We start from the raw sequence: 22,194 nt of genomic DNA, 5'->3' as shown, positions 1-22,194 counted from the left end.
AAATGCTTATTCCCTTTCCCCTCTTCCTTTTCTATTCTCTCAGGCCAGGTCCTCACTTTATACTTACTGAAAAAAAAAAAAAAAAAAGATCGAGATCATTCTCCAAGAGTTCTTCTCTTATCCCCATCTCACAGCCTCTTAATATCAACTCCCAGAATTTCATCCTTTGTTCTGGTCTCTGGTAAACCCCTCTTTGTGTATCTTTGATCCCATCCCCTCCCAGTTTCTCCAGCATTTTGCCCACTCAATCATCTCTCTGTCTCATTAATCTTTCACCTCTCTCTATCGAGGTCTTTGTATTGGCTGTCCCCTATGCCTGGAATATATTTTCTTCTATCATCCAAAGTGGCCTCTATGTTCACCTCAAGGCTTTTTCCATTCTCCAGAGGCTTTTCTTGGAGCAGATCTGCCAAACCTACCTCCTTTCTTGACTCTCCCAAGCCATACCGTCACTTGTTGCTGGTTGCTCTGAGGTGAAAAGCTTGGGCTTCAAAGGATGCAGTATCACTGCCTGGTTGCATGCACTTCAAGGGAGTGCAGTTTAACAGTTTAATCACCTACTTCACTCAACATATCTTTTTTTTTTTAGCCATTGCTACTCTGTATGGATTCATTCTTCAGTGGTATACATACTCCAACCCCATCATAATCCACCACTACACATACACACACACACACACACACATACACACATACACACACACACACACACACACACACACACACACACACTCTAGTGATTCGGAACCCCTGGATATTACTATAAAAATCCCATTTCCAACCTCCCCACTGCCTTCTCTTTTACTTTCACCCTCTTCAAGGGCCATAGCCAATTGTTTTACTCATAGACTTCAGTACTCTGAGGAAAGAGTGAGGCTGATGACTTTGTGCTGCCCTGCCTCATTTAAATCCAATCCACTTGCAAGTCAGGATGTCATTCTCCTAATGTCATTGCTTCTCTTGGAAAACTAAGAATAAACAACAACACTCTCCTTAACTCAGCCCCATGAGATATTCCACTGCATATCTCTCTGCCTCTTTGACCTTGCTCTCTGGATTGTCTGTCCCTTAAGTAATAAACTTCCTTTCACCTTAAACCTTTCCCCTTTCTTCTGCTTCTGACACCTGAGTTCTTCCTGATGACCCTGACTCTCTGGCCACAATTTCCAGTATTTTTTAATTTTCACCCATAACACCCTCTCTCCCAACTCATTGGTTAAGGGGGCAGAGCAACAATACTTTCTAATTCCATACTCTCTCACTGTCAACATTACTTAGTTATCTCTCCTTCTTCAAGGTTCAGTCAATAGAATTTTATCACCCAATTACAAATTTGGTACATACTATCCAGAATGCTGTCTTTCTTTTCTTAATGAATTCAATGCTGGACAAGTCTTTATCTCTACCCCAACTATTTCCAATATACTAAGGGACTTCAACATATCTATAAGTACTCTTTTTCAAACATTGTCACTTCCCAGTTCTTCAGTTTACTCATTTCCCATGATCTGTCCCTCCACTTTAGCTACAAATAGAAATAATCTTACTCTTAATTTTGCCATCATTCATCAATGTTCTACTTATGTGTTGATTAATTCTACAATTCCTTTATCTGGTCATAATCATTATTTTATCTTCTAACTTATAACATTCTCATCCTGTTTTTGTCCTCACTGTGACTTCCAATTCCCTCATCCCTCAAATCTTTACCAGATACTTCTAGTCCCTTACACTGCTCCTTCCCCTTTATTATCTCAGACCTTTGGTGAAGTAGGTTAACTCTATACTATACTCTCTACTGGAGCCTTTTGCCCCCTTATTCTATTGCTAATCATGCGCTAGCAAACGCCTACATTGGATTACTCACACCTTCCACAACCCTTACTATTATTCACCACAGTGACATTTCTAAACCTTTTCCTCATTTCTCAGATCTCCTATGTAACACTTTCCCCCAATTCTCTTAGCTGAGAATATCACCTTATCCTTTCCTAAAAAAATCTCTGAGAGTCCCTCTCTTCCACTACTTGTCAAATCACATCACTCAGATGTCTTCACTCACTATATCTTCCTTTTCCTCAGACTTTAAGGAAGAAGTGACCCTTCTCCTTGCCAAGGCAAGCAAGTGACCCATTCTATCCTATCTTCATCAATGGATTGCTCTCTGGCTACCATCATATATCTTCCTAACTCTTTCATGACTAAACTTCTTGAAAAATCTTATCTTCATTCATTGCCCTCACTTCCTATCTTTTTATTCTCTTTTAAATTCTCTGTAGTTTGTTTTCTGACTTCATTATTCAACTCAAACTGCTCTCTCTAAAAGTCACCAATGATTTCTTAATTGCTAAATCCTTAATGCTAAATGCTTAATTGCTAAGATTCTCATGACATTGTTTTTTCCTTGTTCTCCTAGCTGTCTGTCCAATCCTTCTCAATCTCCTTTGCTACCTCTTTATATAGGTCATATCTGTTAACCATAGGTATTCCTCAAGACTTTGTCCTGGGCTTCCCTCTCTTCCCCCTTTATACTGTGTCTCATTTCATCTTTTCATCAATGTCCATAAATTCAATTATAATTTCAATGATTATCTAGCCCTAACTTTTCTGCTGGATAGATGGGTATTGCAGTAGATAGAGCACTAGGGACATATATAGTATTGAGAACCACAACTAGCAATATGCTTGTTAACAATTCTTCTGATTTTACAGATAGAAACTGAAGCCTACAGGAAGGTGACTTGACCTAAGTCACACATTAAATCTTTAACAAAACTAGATCTAAAGTTCAGGTGTCCTGAGTCCCAATTGAGAATTTTTTTTATCAACCTTGCCTTTTCTTAGTACAGTGCTTTGTCACAATCTAAGAGGTGAGGTTGTTCACTTCCAGTTGATCAATGATGGACAGAAACAACTACACCCAGAGAAGGAACACTGGGAAGTGAATGTAAATTGTTAGCACTACTGTCTATCTACCCAGGTTACTTATACCTTCGGAATCTAATACTTAACGTGCAACAAGAAAATTGGATTTACACACATATATTATATCTAGGTTATACTGTAACACATGTAAAATGTATGGGATTGCCTGTCATCTAGGGGAGGGAGTAGAGGGAGGGAGGGGATAATTTGGAAAAATGAATACAAGGGATAATGTTATTTTAAAAATTACTCATGCATATATACTGCCAAAAAAATTTTATAATTATAAAATAAAAAAAAGAGGTGAGGTTGTATATTGCTAGCATCTGTTCAGGAATAAGATTAACATATCCTAGCTCCTAAGTTAGCTTTCTTACTGAGTATAAAGGAAGCAATTTTAGGACAAATCAAAAAGTGTCATTAAACTTCAATTAATTTAATGTTCTGTTCATATTCCGATGATTTTGAATATTCCTTTACTATTTTTCTTATTACTGAAAATCTTAAAGTGTTCAATTCTACTTTCCTGATTTAAAAGATAAAAATCTAGGGGGCAGCTAGGTAGTGCAGTGAATAGAGAACCATCCCTAAAGTCAAGAGGACCTGAGTTCAAATATGGCCTCAGACATTTAGCACTGTGGGCAAGTCACTTAACCCCAATTGCCTCAGCAAAAATAATAATAAGAATAAGATAAAGATAAAGATGAGAATAGATAAAATCTAATAAATTTAAATTTTTGACAGTTAAAGATTTTGTAAGGTCATCTAAACAACATCTTGAGATAGGAGAAACTACTGTAAAAAAGAGCTTCAAGATATGGGTTCCAACTTTCGCCTCTGCCTATAATTCTCATCAATTTAGGCAAATCACTTTGCCTGGGTTTCCTACTCTGACAGACTAATAATCTCTGAGGTCCCTTGAAGCTCTAACATTCTATGGCCTATATTTTATGGTCCTTCTAATTCTGACATTATAAAGTCCTGTGAATCATACCCCAGTTAAACCTAGGCAAAGTTTTTTTGTTTGTTTTGTTGCTTTTACTAAATTCTAAATACAAACTTGCTTTCTTGTCATTTGTCTCTCTCTGATAAAAGTATAATGCCAAAAACGTCTGAGAACAATTGCTTATATTTGCATACTATTCTATACTTTCCAAAGGATTCTATTACATGTAGAATCATAGATTCTAATATGCTTTGATTTTTAAGATTGTAATATTCTAAAATTCTGTGATCTTACCAGATTCTATGAGACCAACCATGAATAATTCCAAGAGTTCTTTCTTATTTAAATATTTTTATTCCAATACTTCAGAGGTCTGTGATTTCTGTACAATTTAGGAGATTAGGAAAATTTCTGGATTTGAAAAAACTCATCACCTCTGGCCAATATGGCAGTTAAGTCTCTAAAGATTTATTGTGTCACCAGGCCTATTCTCAAAGCCTTTCCAGCTTGATAGGGAGTGCCAGCGTTTGTATTGCACTGCTTTGTCTCTTTGAGCCCCTTGGATCATCCTGCTGCTGGGAGAAGGCATCAGATAAGAACATTAGATACTCAATGACTAAGCATCTATTATTCTAAACTCTATATAATGCTGTATAATTCTGAGACTTTATGATTCTAAATAACATTAGAAAAGTAACTGATTCTAAGATTTTATTATTTTAGCATTCTGTGATTCTAAGCTCTTTGATTATATCAAGAACAGTTTGGATTATGGAGTATGAGCTTCTTGATGTCAGAGACCATCTCTTATTTATCTTTTTTATTCCCAATACAAAGTAAATCACATGCAAAGCACATAATAAATGTTAAAACGTCATTAAAAACACTTAGTGAATTTGGATGTTCTTGTGTAAAACAAAAGAAAACCCCCAAACCCAAAACCTGCATCTTGGGTTTCCCATTCAATGTGTGTGTGTTTTTAATTTGTAAGTCTCTCTGAGATGAAAGATACAGATGTTATATTTCTCATTTCCCCTTTTAGAGGTGTTTCACACATTCCCTGCTCTAAAGGAACTGGAACTTTGTTTCAACGGAATTAAAACTCTCACCATCAAGACGGGAGAATTTCGGTTGTTGGAGGTAAGTCTGAAGACAAAGTATCCTTAAAAAGGACACCAACTTGTCATCTCTTGGTGGAGTTAGAGCTCCCTCCTCACAGGAGGTGTTAAAACTATGCTGCTTTGGTAACTTTTTGTTATTGGGTTAGTACCTTGAATTCTGTGAGCACTGCTCCATCTCTCAACTACTCTTAGAGCCTGGAGCCATGCCTCATCTTCCTATTGCCCGTGTTCATCGGATCTCTCATTTTACTCCTGAAAGGTTCATTTTTCTTCTCTGAAAAATGGATGTAATAATAGTCAAATTGTTTCCCTCACAAGTTTGAGTGTGAGGATTTATGAAAGAACATATGTGAAGTATATTGCCACAAAATACTATATAAATCGTGAACTTTGATAATGATGACAAAAATAATGAATACATTTTCCAGATGGTGAAAGATTAAGTGTGTGGGACAATAACTACCAGAATCAAAAGTTCAGAGTCTGAAATAGAGATCAGAAAAGGTCTTTATTCTTTCTCGTGAGAAAGGACTCAATCCTTTTAGAACCTCCGAGACTTCCTTTATCCTAATCCTAATCCCACCTCTCATTATATAGCCAATCCCTGCTCCCAAGGAGCTCCATACTTCCATTCTTTTGGGGGAGATAACCTCCATCTTTGATAATTGTGAGTTTCATTTCATTTAAGTTTCTCCAATTTATTTTTCATAACTGTGGAAACAAAATAAATGCCCATCCATTTCTCATGTGTTTATGCACAAAACCTTTAGTTCTTTTCATCATTTTCAATGTGAACCCTTCCAAAATATTTTCAATATGTCACACATGACCTAACACCCCATGTTCTGGGATTACCTGTACTATTGGTGTCTTGAAGTGGAAGTTTCATCACCACTGGGAGCCTCATCTACTCTTAGTTCTAGTGTCCTTCAGAACGCTCTTGGAAAAAATGAAACAATCACAAGGGTCAAGTCTACAATTGAGGCTTCTGTTCCTCCCACACAAGCCCCTGCCAACCAAATCACCTCCACAAGGGATTAATAATAGTCAAAATAGACAAGTTCTCACCCTTCACAGAGAGGTTCAATCTAAATTCCAGACAAAAGTTTATTTCTCTGTGAGTTCACTGAGTTGATTAGGAAGCAGCCTCCCAATTTTTACTTTCTTAAACAGAGGATACAGAACTTTTATTGATGATTGTAAGCATCTGTGATTTATTTGGAATATTAGAATTTATTTGGATACCTTCAAGCATGTGAGATGTGGGAAAACTATTCTCTCCCCCCCCATAACAAATGGCACCAGGCTGCTGGGATATATAAGTTTTTAAGAGGCATATGGAGCAGCTGGGTGGTGAGGGTCTAGAGCAAGGGTTCTCAAACTACAGCCCATGGGCCAGATGTGGCCTGATGAGGACGTTTATGTGGCCCGCCGGGTTATAGCAAATGGGCTGAGGGATGGAGACAGAGTGTGAGCTTTTGTTTTTACTATAGTCTCCAATAGTCTGAGGGACAGTGAACTGGCCCCCTATTTAAAAAGTTTGAGGACCACTGGCTAGAGCTTTGAGTCTAAAGACAGAAAGGGCTCCTTGAGTTCAAATGTGACCTCAGATACTTACTAGATATATGACCCTGGGCAAGTTGCTTAACCCTGTTTGCCTTAGTTTCCTCATCTATAAAATGGTGAACCACTCCAGTGTCTGCCAAGAAAACCACAAAGGGGGTCATAAAAAAGTTGGCCATGACTGAAATGACTGAACAAGAATTAGCTAATAGTGATAAGAATCAAGATACCTGGTTTCAAGTCTATATCCTACCACTCTTACTAGTTATTAAATCTTGAGCCAATCACTTTCTGAGCCTCACCTCTAAAATGGGAATCATCATACCAGACCTACTTCCCTCACAGAGTTGTTGTGAAGAAAGCTTTTTGCAAACCTCCAAGTGCTGTAGAAATCAAAAGCTATTTATTACTGAGACTGCTTTGTATATGTCTCATTTCCATCTTGTCCCTTGCTCTTCAGAACAGCTAAAAGCTGGAACCAGGAGCTAGGAACTTAGATCAACAGCTTCATTAGAATTTTGTGAGAAAACAATAGGCTTTGAGTGAAAGCCATTAACAAAGTCCGAGAGCATTCTTTCATTCAATACATTATTCAATTTATGTATTATTTAATTTCATTTATTTTGTTTCCATCTAGTTTCTCAAAATCATAACAATAATTTGCATATTACTTTTCTGTAAAGTGGGAATAATAGTATCTATACTATCTACCTTGTGGGATAGTGCTTTGTAAACAATGAAGCCCTATATAAATGTGACCACATATTATTACTTAGGAAGATCCTTTTACTTCACAAAGTTCACTTTGTTTACATCATTCCCTTGAGGTACTTAGAGCTGGAAGGGATTTTATAGATGATTGTGTCTACCATACTCATCTTCTTCAGAAAGGCAAATAGAGTTGTTGAACCATTTGACCAAGATTTATCCAGCAATTCTTTGGCAGAATTCAAGCTAACTACCAGAAATATTTTTTTCTTTTCTTTTTTCTTTTCTTTTTTATTATAGCTTTTTATTGACAAAACATATGCTTGGGTAATTTTTCAACATTGACGGTTGCAAAACCTTCTGTTCCAACTTTTCCCCTTCTTCCTTCCACTCCCTCCTCTAGATGGCAAGTAGTCCCATACATGTTAAATATGTTAAAGTATATGTTAAATACAATATATGAACACATATTTATACAGTTGTCTTGCTACACAAGAAAAATCGGATTTAGAAAGAAGGTAAAAATAACCTGGGAAGAAAAACAAAAATGCAAGCAAACAATAACAGAAAAAGTGTAAATGCTATGTTGTGGCTCACACTCATTTCCCAGAGTTCTTTCACTGGGTGTAGCTGGTTCGATTCATTACTGCTCTATTGGAGCTTATTTGGCTTATCTCATTGTTGGAGATGGTCACATCCATCAGAATTGATCATCATACAGTATTGTTGTTGAAGTGTATAATGATCTCCTGGTTCTGTTCATTTCACTCAGCATCAGTGCGTGTAAGTCTCTCCAGGCCTTTCTGAAATCATCCTGCTGGTCATTTCCTACAGAACAATAATATTCCATATTCATATTCCAATATTCCGATATTCATATACCACAATTTATTCAATCATTCTCCGTTTCCACTCAGTTTCCAGTTTCTGGTCATTACAAAGACTGCCACAAACATTTTTGCACAAATAGGTCCCTTTCCCTCTTTAGTATTTCTTTGGGATATAAGCCCAGTAGTAACACTGCTGGGTCAAAGGATATGAACAGTTTGACAACTTTTTGAGCATAGTTCCAAATTGCTCTCCAGAATGGTTGGATCGTTCACAACTCCACCAACAATGTATCAGTGTCCCAGTTTTTGAACATCCCCTCCAACATTCATCACTATCTTTTTCTGTCATCTTAGCCAATCTGAGAGGTGTAAGTAACTACCAGAAGTCTTGACCCCAAGTGGAAGATTGCATTAGATTGCAAGCTATGACTGAGACCACTTTTTTCTACCGTACTGTCTCTTTTAACAATATTCCAGATTGGCGAGACTGCCCAATTATAGGATCATAAGATTCAGAGCTGGAAGAGATCTTGAGATCTTTTAATTCATAATCTTTATTATACAAATGGGAAAACTTAAATCCAGAAAAATTAAGTCACTTTTCCAAAGTCATGTAAGTAATAAGAAACAGAGCTAGGGCAAATAGTAAAGAAAAATGAAAGGAAAGAAGGAAACAAGCATTCCTTACCTGTGTATGCCAGGTGATGTGGTGTAAGAGACCAACTGATGTAATTTAGGAAAGTAACAAATGTTGAGATTGATGCAGGCACCAAATGTTGGGTGGGGTTGGTCATGTGAAGAGTTCCTAATGGCCATTCATTCTCTTTAACTAAAGGTAATTTTATTTAGGAGAAGAGGTTACAGACAAAATTAAGAAATACAATAGATATCATGAAGGGTAAACATGAAATGGAGTTCAGAGAGCATGTAGTTAGTAAGGAAAGGGGTTTTAATAATTAACAATGAAATAAAAGTTTCCTAGTGGAACTCACAATTAACCAGTAGAAAAGGGAATATACCATGAGGTAGGAATATGCCATTAACTGGCAGGCTAAATACATAAAGGGGTTTAGCAGTCTAAAAGAGTTAGTTAGCTATAAAGAGAAAGACACCATGAGCCATGGTGGAGAATGAGAGGAGAGACTCAATGAAGCATGGTGGGGGAAATCAGAGGAGAGACATCACATGGCTTGGGTGGGAGGGGGAAGACACACAAGGCAGAGTGTCATGATGGGCTGTACCCCAAGAGGGATTCAGCAAATATGGTGTGAGCCATAGCCAAATTTATAGGGGGAATTTAATCTCAAGGATTTGACATAACTTGGATTTCTTGGTTGGACACAGAAGGATGGGGCTATAAAGTTAAACTGATTCCCATCAGTGCCCTTCCTTCCTGCTTGCCTCAGGGAGCAATTCCATCAATATTTCATTCTTTCTCTGCCAACTACACCCAGTTACTTAGGACCTCATCACCAGGCACTGTACTAAATGAGCACTTTACAAGTATCATCTCATTTGATCCTCACAGCAATCCTACTATTATTATCTCCATTCTATAGCTGAGGAAACTTGAGACAAACAGGAGATTATATAATTGGGTCTAAGGCTGTATTTGAACTCAGGTCTTCCTAATCTCAGACCTACTGCTCTATGTACTATACCATCCAGTTGCCTGATATAAGTGAGTTATTACTATGTACAAGTAAGATATTGCTGTACTGCCTACATCCCTCAACCTGTTTGAATGGAGCATTGCAATTAATGGAATTTCTACCCTCCCCCTCTCACTCTTTGCCTCCTCAAATTTTCCCTCACTTTGTGTGGCTATTTCCTCTGCCTCCATCATTTTCCTTCATATAATGCCTTTTGAATACATGTCTTTCCTTTTAATAAATTATAAGCACCTTGAGGGCTGGTATTGAGTCATTTTAAATTTGTGTATCCCCAGCTTAGCACAATAGTAGATATTTAATAAATGTTTGTTGGGTTAAATTGAAGAAATTCATGGGAAAGTATGATATGGGTAAGGGGGAGGACTGATGACAATTCCTATCAGTATTCCTTCTTGGTCCACACTCAACGGTGGCAAGATGGGGAAACTAAGGCCCAAAGGGATGGAATAACTTGTTTTGAGATAACATAGCTTATAAGACCAACATTAAGCTCAAGTACCCTACTTTATGTTCAAGGTTCTATTCACTGTTCTACGGTGGCATTGGCATTAGAAAGATAGAAGCAAACTTGTGAGAGCCATTGGAGAAAGTCCATTGCTGACATGGAGGTCAATGGGAGTTTTTCAGATGGAAATGGCCCTTAAATTGGCTAGGAATTTAGAAAGCAATGAAGATGCTCTTGTCAAAGCTGGATTTTGAAGGATAGGTACTATTTCTACAGGCTGAGATAGGTTAGTTGGTATAGAAGGGTAGGGATGAGGATGGGTGGTGAGGAGGACATCCCAAATTCTCAGAAGATTCAAGGATTAGGGAGTTATGATGACAGCTTCCATTTCTCTAGTATTTTAGTATTTATAAAATATTTTCCTCAGAAGGACCTTGTTACAAGCAATATGATTATCTCCATTTTCCAGATGAGATAAGGGGACATACTTAACGTCACATAAACAGAAAGTGATAAAACATTTAAGCTGTTGTATATTAAATTTTTAGGAAAGCAGTTCAATAGTCTCATTCAGATATTCACTATGCATACGATCAAGTCTGAAATCCCACTTAGTTCAAGAGAAGGCCAAGATTCCAAGGTAAACTGACAAAAGATATTCCCCTTTTAGCCAATTGTTAACTTGCTTTGACTTAGAACAGAGAGCGGGCTTTCTGAACTGGAATCCTGAGCTGGAAAATGTTCTGAAAATAAAGGCTTAGGGTGACCAGCTCAGGAAGAATTCTGGGCTGCTACTCATGGCTGCTAGCAGCTACTGCCTTCTGGTTACTGACTGGTTACTGGAAGTCTCTCCTTTCCTAAATTCATGGATTGTCTGATGAGACCTTGGAGATCATTTAGTCTTGTCTCTTCCTTTTATAAAGTAGGAAATTGAGGCTCAGAGAAGGAAAGGAATCTTTCAGTGGCAAATCCAGAATTCAAACCCCACAGCTGCCAATTCTGGAGTCAGTATTCTTTCTGCTGCAGCTGGCTGCTTCTCCTAGGCCTGTTTTGCTCTAGCCTCCACTCCTCTTGTAAAATGGGGCAGGGGAGGCTTACTGACTGGGATAGTCATTAAGAGTCTGTGGTCCTAGGAGTGAATGGGGAAGGGGTCTGGAATGCACTTTATAATAATAATACGTGAAATAAAGAGGGTGTGGGACTGGACAAGTTGGAATTTTCTCCTCAAGTGACAAGAAAAGACTATGGTGGTAAGATGTCAAGGGTGGGATTTCTAGTGATATAACTCATAAAAATGACTTCTCCATGGTCTAGTTCTCTCTGAGTGTAGCTGTGGAACAAATCCAATGGGACCATTGTCTTCTGTGAACATACTGTTAACACAGTGTTAAAAAACATCCTGGAGTCCAGCATGACTTATAAAGCTCCATAAAAACTGCCACTAGTGCTCTCCTCATCCCTACTACCTTCCCACCCGACTTCAGCTTCCATGCACATCTCAGATACCGCCTTCCTCTTTGTTCCCTACTCTGTCACCCCCTCTTCCAACCCACCTTTTGTTCCCCAGCTAAAAATGATCTGTCCTTTGAATCTCACCCTCCCCTTTTTTCAACCTCTCCTAAGCACTAACCATTTTTTAGTTTGTATTATACTTGTCTGTAAATCAATATAAAACCATTCCTCTAAGCCTGGATGTTATGACATCCCATCTCATAGAGCTCCCCTAATGCAATCTATGCTCCAGCCAAGTCATACAACTACAAGGTCATGAACTTGCCTTCCCTTTTCCCACTTCTGTACTTTCCTCACAAAATTGCTATGGCCTGGGATGTCCCCTTAACCACCCATCCTTATCCCAACCCTTGCCCTCCTATATCAACTATCCTATCTCTGGCACTAGAAATAGTTCCTATCCCTCAAGGTCCAGCTTAGGATCCCTGGCTCTTTCTGGAAGCGTTATGTGACCTCTTCAATCAGAAATGACATCTTCCCCCTTCTGCAGTTTCATAGTTCTTTATATTCATGTTATATATTCTTCCTAGTTTTTTGTTTGCATATGTATTTCATTTTCCTTACTAGACTCTAGAGAAGTCTAGTAAGTAAAAAAAAATATTTTGACAGGAATGGTCTTATTCTTTATATTTCTTCTAGGAATAAGTATAAGGTGTATACATAATTGGTTCTCAGTATATATTTGTTGAATTGAATTGATAGTAATGGGAGAACGAGGGGCCTGAATTTTAGACCTCCCATTGTGTTCGATCCATATCCCTTCCTTTTAGCACAATTGTGTTTCTACTTTGCCTCAAATACCCTTCAAATCCAGAATAAGCAAGTTACTTTCTGAGCCTTAGTTTCCTTCATCTATAAAATGAGAAGAGTTGGTCTCAATGTCTCATACGGTCCTTTCTAGACCTAAATCTATGCCGCTACATCCCAGTCCTTCTACCCTTCTTATAAGTTATCCTGGTCACAAAAATGAATCCCATGTTGCCCATGTTCCCATACTACACTGGGCTGGCCCTGGAATGGTAAACACTGTTTATTGCTGAACCTGTATATAAAAGATCTTCCAATTTGTTAGAGCCAATCAGAGCTGACATGACACAGGCATAGTTTTTGCAAGGTCAGCATATCCTCCAAATTAAAAAAAAATTAAATAAAAGAGGAGGACTTGAATGGAGATGTTTTAACCACTGTAAGAAATAATTGTTCCTTTCCTAAACCCATTCTAGAGAGCCAGAATTCCCACTATTTCATGACCTATATGTATAAGATATTTTCCTTTATATTTATTTAACATTTTGACATCTGACCAAGGGATTACTGATTTTCATTTTATAAAATTTTACTAAATAAAAACTGTTTTCAGAGCCCTATGTTCCATCCTAGGAGAGATATAGAATTTAGAAAAGACACAGGCTAGACCCAGTGTGTTGTGGACCTTACAGTTTAGAAGGGAAATAAGATGCAAATACACATCTTGATCATCAGGACTATAAGAATATTTTCTGTTTTCATGGCACTACAAGATTGACAAAGCACTTTCTTTCTAATGATCTTGTGAGAAGAATATTTTTATTTCAAAGTGGGGAAATCGAGGCCCAAAGAGATGGAATAACCTGTTTTGAAATAACATAGCTTATAATACCAGCATTAAGCTCAAGAACCCTACTCTATGTTCAAGTTTCTATCCACTATTCTATACTGTCTCACATAGTATGAAATGGCATTGGCATTAGAAAGGTAGAAGCAAACTTCTGAGAGCCATGGAAGGAAAGTCCATAACTAGAATGGAGGTTAAGAGGAGGTTTTTAGATGGTGATAGCCCTTAAGTTGGCTAGGGATTTAGAAAGCAGTGAGGAATGAAGAAGATGTTCTTGTCAAAGCTGGGTCTTGAAGGATAGGTATTATTTCTAGGGGCAGAGATAGGATAGCTGGTATAGAAGGGTAGGGATAGATTCTTTACTGTATGGACATATATACATATATTGTATTTAACATATACTTTAACATATATAACATGTATTGGTCAATCTGCCATCTGGGGGAGGAGGTGGGGGAAAGGAGAGGAAAAATTGGAACAAAAGGTTTTGCAATTGTCAATGCTGGAAAATTAACCATGCATATATCTGGTAAAGAAAAAGCTGTAATAATAATTTTTTAAAAGAAGGGTAGGCATAAGGATGGGTAGTGAGGAGGACATCCCAGGCCATAGGGATTTTGTGAGCAAAAATGCAGAAGTGGGAATAGGGAGGGCAAAGTTCATGGCCATGTAGTCATTTTTAAAAGCTTGGCCAGTGTTTTACAGTGGTTTTGCTGAGTATGGGCAACAAACTGTGTGTGGATTCTAAAATCAGATACCAGATACCTGGCCTAAGGAAATTGTTCAGTCTAGTCAAAAGAAAAGAGATGGGCACAGATAATTCCATATAAATTATCATGTAAGTTGTGCAATGAAAAGTAGTATAAAAGAATGAATGAATGAATAAGTGAAAAAGCATTTCATTAAATACTACCTGCCAAGCATTGCTAAGCCTTGGAGATCAATCATTCAACAAGTATTTATTAAATTCCTATTGTGTTCCAGGAATGGTACTGGGAGTATTTGACACAGATATATTGAACCTACTCACAAGTTTACATTTTAACTAAAAGAGAGGAGGAAATAGATAAATATATCAGAATAAATTTAAAGAAAATATCTACAAATAAATGAAAAATAAAATAATTGAATACAAGGTAATTTGGGAGGGAGAGTATAAACAGCTGTGGGGAGGACCAAAAAAGCCTTCATGCTAAAGGTCATTTTTGAGCTTCATTTTTAAAGAAGGGAAGGACTTGTGGATGTGGAAATGAAGCAGGGAGTACATTCCAGGATGGGGGGATGACCAAAAGCAGAGAGAAGGCAAATGGAATGTTGTATGTCAGGTACAGAAGACCAGTTTAGCCAAATTACAGAATATGAGAAGAGAAGAAATCATGTCATAAATGATACTGGAAAGACAGTATAGGGTAAGGTTGTATATGACTTTAAAAACTAAACACAGTTTGTATTTGAATCTACAGGCTATAGAGAAAGCCTCTAGAGTTTATTTAATATGGATGTGATGGATTCCAATTTGGATTTAAGGAAACTCACTTTTTAAAGGGTAAACTGAAGTAGGGAGAGACTTGAGAAAGAAAAACCAATTGGAAAATTTGGGTACCATGTGAGTAAAGGGAAGGGCTTGGAGGTAAGGGATATGAAGCTAGAAAGCAATAGTTGGCAATTGAATAAATATATGGTGTGGAGAATGAGGAATTAATCATACCAAGGTTACAAACCTGGATGAAAGTGGAAAAATAGTGGCTCCATTAACAAAATATAGAAGTTCAGAAGAGGGTTGAATTTTTTGATAAAGAGAATACATTTAGTTTTGGACATGTTAAGTTTGAGGTATTTTTAGGACATCCCTTCTGAAATGTTCAAGAGGCAATTTGTGGTAAAGTGAAAGCTCAACTATTAAAATCTGAGATTAGCTCCATAGATCTAAGAGTCATTAGTAGGAAAATGATTATTAAATCCATGGCAGTTAATGAGATCATCAAGAGAAAGAGTGCAGAGGAGAAGAGTAAGGGGGGAGTAAGACGGAGCCTTGGCATATACTCATAGTCCAGGGACATGATCTGGAAGATCAATCAGTGAAGAAAGCTGAAAAAGACTACATGTGATACAACAAGTATGGGGGAGTGGTGGCCAGGGAGTCATATTTTAGTTGGGAAAATCACAGGGATGGTAAATGGAGTCATAGGGAACCTTTCCAGGAGTAATGACAGAGTTTGATTATGAGAAGTCTCAGCAGTTGAAGAAAATCATATTGGGAAATCAGACTTAGATGTAGTGACCAACTGAGATAGCCATCAGTTTGGACAGTCAGACCCCAATTAGTGGGCTTGAAAGGGTTATTGTGGCTACTGGGCTAGGTTTCTTTGAGATTCAAGATTCAAAAAAGGGGAGACCTCTTCTATCAGGGGGCCTGTGAAAGATTTGCTAGAGAAATAGCACCTGAGTTGAGCCTTAAAGGATGGGAAGGAAGGAAAATATACAATTGTAAGATATAGCAGGATTTCTTCCCATAGGCAAGTTTCATTATACCATACAATATATTATAACATTTGGATGCTTTTTTCCCCTGTCTTTTTGAAACTTAGCACCTGGATCTTTCATTCAATAACTTGTCTCAAGAGGCCATCCGTGAATTGGGAATTCTGCCTCGCCTTAAGACATTGCTCCTAACAGGCAATGGACTTACTTCACTTCCTCCCAACATGGCTGTCACAGAGCCGTAAGTGTATTTCTGACCTAGCTTCAACAAAACCCTTCATAGAACCCAAGGATCTCCTTTCAATGTGCTTTTCAAATTGACCCTCACAGACTTGTAAAAGTCTCCTTAAGTATGACATCTGATCTAGCCTTACCATGCTTCCCCAGCCCCACAATGTAAGGCTTTACGTCCTTTCAATATGCCTTCCGGCCCACCTTCAGTATGGTCCATGTCCAGATACAAGTGTCACCTAATTTACTTTTCAACTTATCTTCCAACCTATTCATTGAAAAAAAAAAACAAAAAACCCAAAATAGTCAACTGTATGTTATGTTAGGCACTGGGGAAGCACAATGTTTAGATAAGAGATGATCCCTGCTTTCATGAAGATTGTGGTTTAATAAAAAGATAAAACATGTATACAGATGACTATATTTGAGAGCTTAGAGTCCAGGGGAATAGAGGAAATTATCTGGAAGCAGCAGCAAGGTGAAATGAGATGAGTGGAGTTCATTAAATCACTGAATTTAATCTCATGTGCTTGGGTTACTATGTCTTTGTGTCTCATGTCATTGGGTCTTGCTTGCTTCTATTAAATTAAGCTTCAGTAGAAAAATTTACCAGTTAGCAAGCACTTATTAAGTACCTACTATGTGCCAGACCAACACTGTGCTAAGCACTGGGGATATAAAGGGGAAAGGCTATTCTCTGACCTAAAAGAGTTCACAGTCTAATGAGAGAAAACAAATATACACAAACAATCTCTGTGCAGGTTAAGTAGGAAATAATGAAGAGAAGTCACTAGAATTGAGAAGTCAGGAAGCAGAGCCAAGATGGCAAGGCAAAGGCAGGATCTCACCTAGCTCTCCCCTAAACCACTCCAAATTCTTTTAAATAATAACTCTAAACAAACTTTAGAGCATCAGAACACAAAAAGGAGACAGAGTGGACCATTTTCCAGTCAAAAACAATTTAGAAAGTCATCAGGAAACGCATGTGGCACCAGCTGGGAGCCTAGCACCCAGTCCCAGTGCAGGGTATGCAGGCCCAGTCCCAGTGCCAGCAAAGCAGGAACAGGTCTGAGGCCTTTGAATCAGCAGCAATACTGGTGGATTCCAGACTTCTTAACCTAGAGACATCAAAGACAATTTGGAAGATCAGCAGGAAAGGTCTATCAATACAGTGGAGGAATCTTGGGAAATCAGGAAGCCAGGAGTAGGCATTGGTGGTGGTATTTAGACTCTGTTGTTTTAACACGTTAGAACTTACAGCCAAGTGCAGCAGGGACCTTCCTCACATTTCCAGGGCAGAAAAAAAGTGCTTATGGTCAGGTTCCCTAGGAGGAGCTCTGAAAACAGCTTGGTACAGTACTTCTACTCTGGAAATGGAGTCCTACAAAGAGTTAAAAGCCAAGTAATAGGCAGGGAAAATGAACAGACAGCAGAAAAAAATACTGACCATAGAAAGTTACTACAGGACAAGGAAGATCAAAACACACACTCAGAAGAAAATAACAAAGCCAAAGCTTCTATATTCAAAGCCTCCAAGAAAAATAATGTTCTCATGCCGTGAAAGAGCTCAAAAGGGATTTTGAAAATCAAGAGGAAAAATGGGAAAAGAATTGAGAGTGGTAAAAAAGGAAATATAAAAAACTAAGGAGGAGAAGAATTCCTTAAAAACAAAACTAACCAAATGGGAAAGAAGGTACAAAAACTCACTGAGAAAAATAATTCCTTGAAAATTAGAATTGAATAAACGGAACCTAATAACTTTATGAGAAATCAAGAAACAAAAACCAAAAAAATGAAATAAATAGAAAACAAAGTAAACTACCTCAATGGAAAAACAAGTGGCTTAAAAATGGATCTGGAAGAAATAATTTAAACATATTGTCACATATAAGCCATGATCAAAAAAAAAAGTTTGAATATCATATTTCAAGAAATCATGAATGAAAACCATATTGGTATTCTAGAACCAGAGGGTAAAATAGAAATGGAAAGAATCCTTCAATTATCTCCTAAAAGATATAAAAAAATAAAAATTCCCAGGAATATTATAGCCAAGTTCTAAGCCTCACAAATCAAGGAGAAAATACTGCAAGCATTCAGGAAAAACAATTCAAGGATAATGGAAACACAATCAGGATGACATAAGATTTAGCAGCTTCTACATTAAAGGATAGGAGGGCTTGGAATATGATATTCCAAAGAAGAGTGGAACTAGAATTACAACCAAAAATCTCCCAGAAAATTTTGAGAATAATCCTTCAGGGGAAAAGGTTTCATTGAAATAGAGGATTTTTAAACCATGAAAAAAAGATCAGAGGTGAGTAGAAAATTTGATTTTCAAATACAGGACTCAGGAAAAACCATAAGGAGGTAATCAGAAAAAGGATATCATAAGGAACTTAAAAAGGTTTATCTGTTTACATTTCTACATGGGAGGATGATACTTGTAACTCAGAACTTTCTCATTATTATGGCAGTTTGAAACAGTACATGTAGAAAGAGGGCACAGGTGTGTGTTGGATATTATGAAAAAATATTTTAAAAATCAAGGGACAAGAAAAGATTGTATTGGGAGAATGGGAAAGAAAGAGATGGAATGACAAATTATTTGCCACAAAAGAGGCACGGAAAAGATTTTATAGTGTAGGGGATAAAGGGAAGGAGAGGGGAAATCAGGGAACCTACTCTTATCAGAATTGGCTCAGAGAGGAAAGAACACATAGAATTAGTATGGATATAGAAATATATTTTACCTGGAGGAAAGTAGGACAGAAAGTTCATATGGGAAGGGAGGAGGATGATAGAAGAGAGGATATAATGAGGGAAATAGTGGTCTGTAGCAAAACACTTTTGAGGAGGGTGAGGTTGAAAAGAGAGAATAGAATGCATAGGGAAATACAGTTAACAATAGTAATTGGAAAGATAATCTTCAAGCAAATTTCTCTAATAAAGAACTCATTTCTTAAATACATAGGAAACTGAGTTAAATTTATTTTTTAAAAAATGAGCCATTCCCCAGTTGGTAAATGATCAAAAGATATGAACAAGACCCAAAGAGCTAAAAAATAATGCATATCTTTTGACCTAACAATACCACTATTAAGCATGAATCCCAAAAGAAATTTTTTTTATAATTTTTTATTATATATATATATTTTATAATATTATCCCTTGTATTCATTTTTCCAAATTATCCCCCCCTCCCTCTATTCCCTCCCCCCGATGACAGGCAATCCCATACATTTTACATGTGTTACAATATAGTCTAGGCACAATACATGTGTGTGAATATCATTTTCTTGTTGCACAATAAACATTAGAATCTGAAGGTACATGCAACCTGGGCAGACAGATATTAGTGCTAACAATTTACATTCACTTCCCAGTGTTTCTTCTCTGGGTGTAGCTACCTCTGTCCATCATTGATCAACTGGAAGTGAGTTGGCTCTTCTTTATGTTGAAGATTTCCACTTCCATCAGAATACATCCTCATACAGTATTGTTGTTGAAGTGTACAGTGATCTTCTGGTTCTGCTCATTTCACTCAGCATCAGTTGATTTAAGTCTCTCCAGGCCTCTCTGTATTCCTCCTGCTGGTCATTTCTTACAGAGCAATAATATTCCATAACCTTCATATACCACAATTTACCCAACCATTCTCCAACTGATGGACATTCATTCATCTTCCAGTTTCTAGCTACAACAAAAAGAGCTGCCACAAACATTTTGGCACATATATGTCTCTTTCCGCTCTTTAGTATTTCTTTGGGATATAATCCCAGTAGTAGCGCTGCTGGGTCAAAGGGTATGCACAGTTTGATAACTTTTTGGGCATAATTCCAGATTGCTCTCCAGAATGGCTGGATTCTTTCGCAACTCCACCAGCAATGTATTAGTGTCCCAGTTTCCCCACATCCCCTCCAACATTCATCATTATTTGTTCCTGTCATCTTAGCCAATCTGACAGGTGTGTAGTGGTATCTCAGAGTGGTCTTAATTTGCATTTCTCTGATCAGTAGTGATTTGGAACACTCTTTCATGTGAGTGGATATCAAAAGAAATTTTTTTAAAGAAAAGGGACCTATATATACAAAAATATTTATAGCAGCTCTCTGATCAGGACAAAAAATTTAGGGTATGCCCATCAATTGGAATGGCTGAACAAATTGTGGTATATGATTATGATAGAATATTATTATTATATGGGAAATGATAAGTAGGATGTACTCAGAAAAACCTAAAAAGTCCTCCATGAACTCAAGCAAATGAAATATACTTTGTACAAAGTAATAGCAATATTGTGTGATGGTCAGCTGTAAATTACTGTGCTATTCTCAGCAGTACAATGATCCACAACTACTCTGTAGGACTTATGATGAAAAATGCTATCCATACCCAGAGAAAGAACTAATTATGACTAAACACAGATTGAAGCATACTTTTTTTAAAAAACTTTTTTGAGGTTTTTTACAACATTTTTTTGTGTTTTATGAAATGTTTTGCATAACTTTATGTGTGCCTTCTTAAAGTGGCATGAGGATGGAGAAGAAGAAAATCTGAAAGTTTTAAAAACAAATGAAAAAATCATTTTACATATAACTTGGGGGAAATAAAAATATCAAAATTAAAACTTAAAGTTTAAAAAATGAATATAAGAAAGGGGAGAGGGATTGGGAAAGGTTTGCTATAGAAACAAGGGATTTTATCTGAGATTCTAAGGAAGCCAGAGAAGCAGAGATGAAGAGGGAGAGTGTTCTAGACATGAATGACAGCCAGGAAAAATGCCTGGAAGGAGAAATGATGATTATTCAATGGATAGCAAAGATTCCACTGTCACTAGCTCAAAAGAGTGTGTTGTGAGGTGGAGGTACAGAGTTAAAGTGTTAAAGACTGAAGTTGGGAGGGAATTGGGGGCTAAGTTATGAAGGACTTTGAATGTCAAATAGAGAATTTTGTATTTCATCCTAGAAATGATACGGAGCCATTGGAGCTTAGCAAATGAAGAGATGACTTGATTAGGCCTGTGTTTTAGTAAAAAAAATGATTTTGTCAGCTAAATGGAGGATGTCCTGGAAAGGAAAGAGACTTGAGGCAGGCAGACATACACCTTGTCCCCACCTTCCTCAAGCAGGCTTTTGCAATAATGTTAGCTTGAAGCACCAACACCAGAGTGATGGTAATGTCAGAGGAGAAAAGAAGGATATATTCTAAAGAGATTCCAAAGAAAAAATTGATAGATCTTGGCAACAATTTGGATATGGATAGATCAGGCCAATAAAATAAAAAATGGCAATGCTATCTATATTAATTTATTGAATTCCATATCAATTAAACTACCAGAGGATCATTAGAAAAACAACAATGAAATTCATCTGGAAGCACAAAAGGTCAAGAATTTTGAAAGAAATAATGAAACAAAAAAGGAGTAAGGAAAGTAGTTTAGCAATATTAGATCTCAAACTTTACTACAGGCAATAATCAGCAAAATGATTAGGTATTTTTTTAAAGAAAGGTAAATCAGTGGAACAGATTTGGTTCACAACAGAGAAGCAAATATAATAGTCTGGTATTTGATAAAACTCAAAACTAGACATTAGAGTAACGACTCACAGGTCAGCAAAAATTTCTGAGAAAATTAGAAAATAGGCAGAAGTCAGGTTTAGACCAACACCTCACAATATATACCAAAATTAGTTCCAAATCAATTTATGATTTAGATATAAAATATTATATCATTAACAAATTATAGAAACAAAAAGCTCTTTGGGTAAGGAAAGAGTCATACAGAGGAGTAACAGGATTAAGAAGATAATACAGCCAATTTTGATAACAAAAATTTGATAACAAAACTAAAGAAGTTAAAATTAAAAGGGAAATAGTAAAGGAGGGTTCTTCATAGAAATTTTATCTAATAGAGCTCTAATTTCCAAGATTTATGAGGAATTGATTCTAAATGATAAAATGAAAGACATTCACCATTTGATAAATGGTCAAAGGGTATAACTTTGTGCTCAAAGATATTCAAATTATCAGCAGACATATAAAAATGTTTCAAATCACTTAATAGAGAAATGCATATTAAAGCTAATCATCAGATTGGTAAAGATGACAAAAATGACAAATGTTGGAAGATCTATGTGGGGGGAGGTAGGCATTTTAATACAC

The 22,194-nt window shown here is 37.0% G+C and overlaps 1 protein-coding gene across 1 annotated transcript in view; it reads left to right on the top strand.

Moving 5' to 3' along the window:
- XRRA1 (X-ray radiation resistance associated 1) overlaps window positions 1-22,194 on the top strand; it is a 143,241-nt gene that overhangs the window by 90,004 nt on the left and 31,043 nt on the right. Inside the window, 2 exon segments of the mRNA XM_074304072.1 lie at window positions 4,914-5,011; window positions 15,906-16,039. Of these exon segments, the coding sequence (XP_074160173.1) occupies window positions 4,914-5,011; window positions 15,906-16,039 (232 nt within the window).

This window comes from Sminthopsis crassicaudata, chromosome 3 (genome assembly GCF_048593235.1).
Source record: "Sminthopsis crassicaudata isolate SCR6 chromosome 3, ASM4859323v1, whole genome shotgun sequence".
Lineage (NCBI taxonomy): Eukaryota > Metazoa > Chordata > Mammalia > Dasyuromorphia > Dasyuridae > Sminthopsis > Sminthopsis crassicaudata.
Note: the sequence above shows the minus strand (reverse complement) of the source record. Positions and strands in the feature narration are given on the sequence as shown.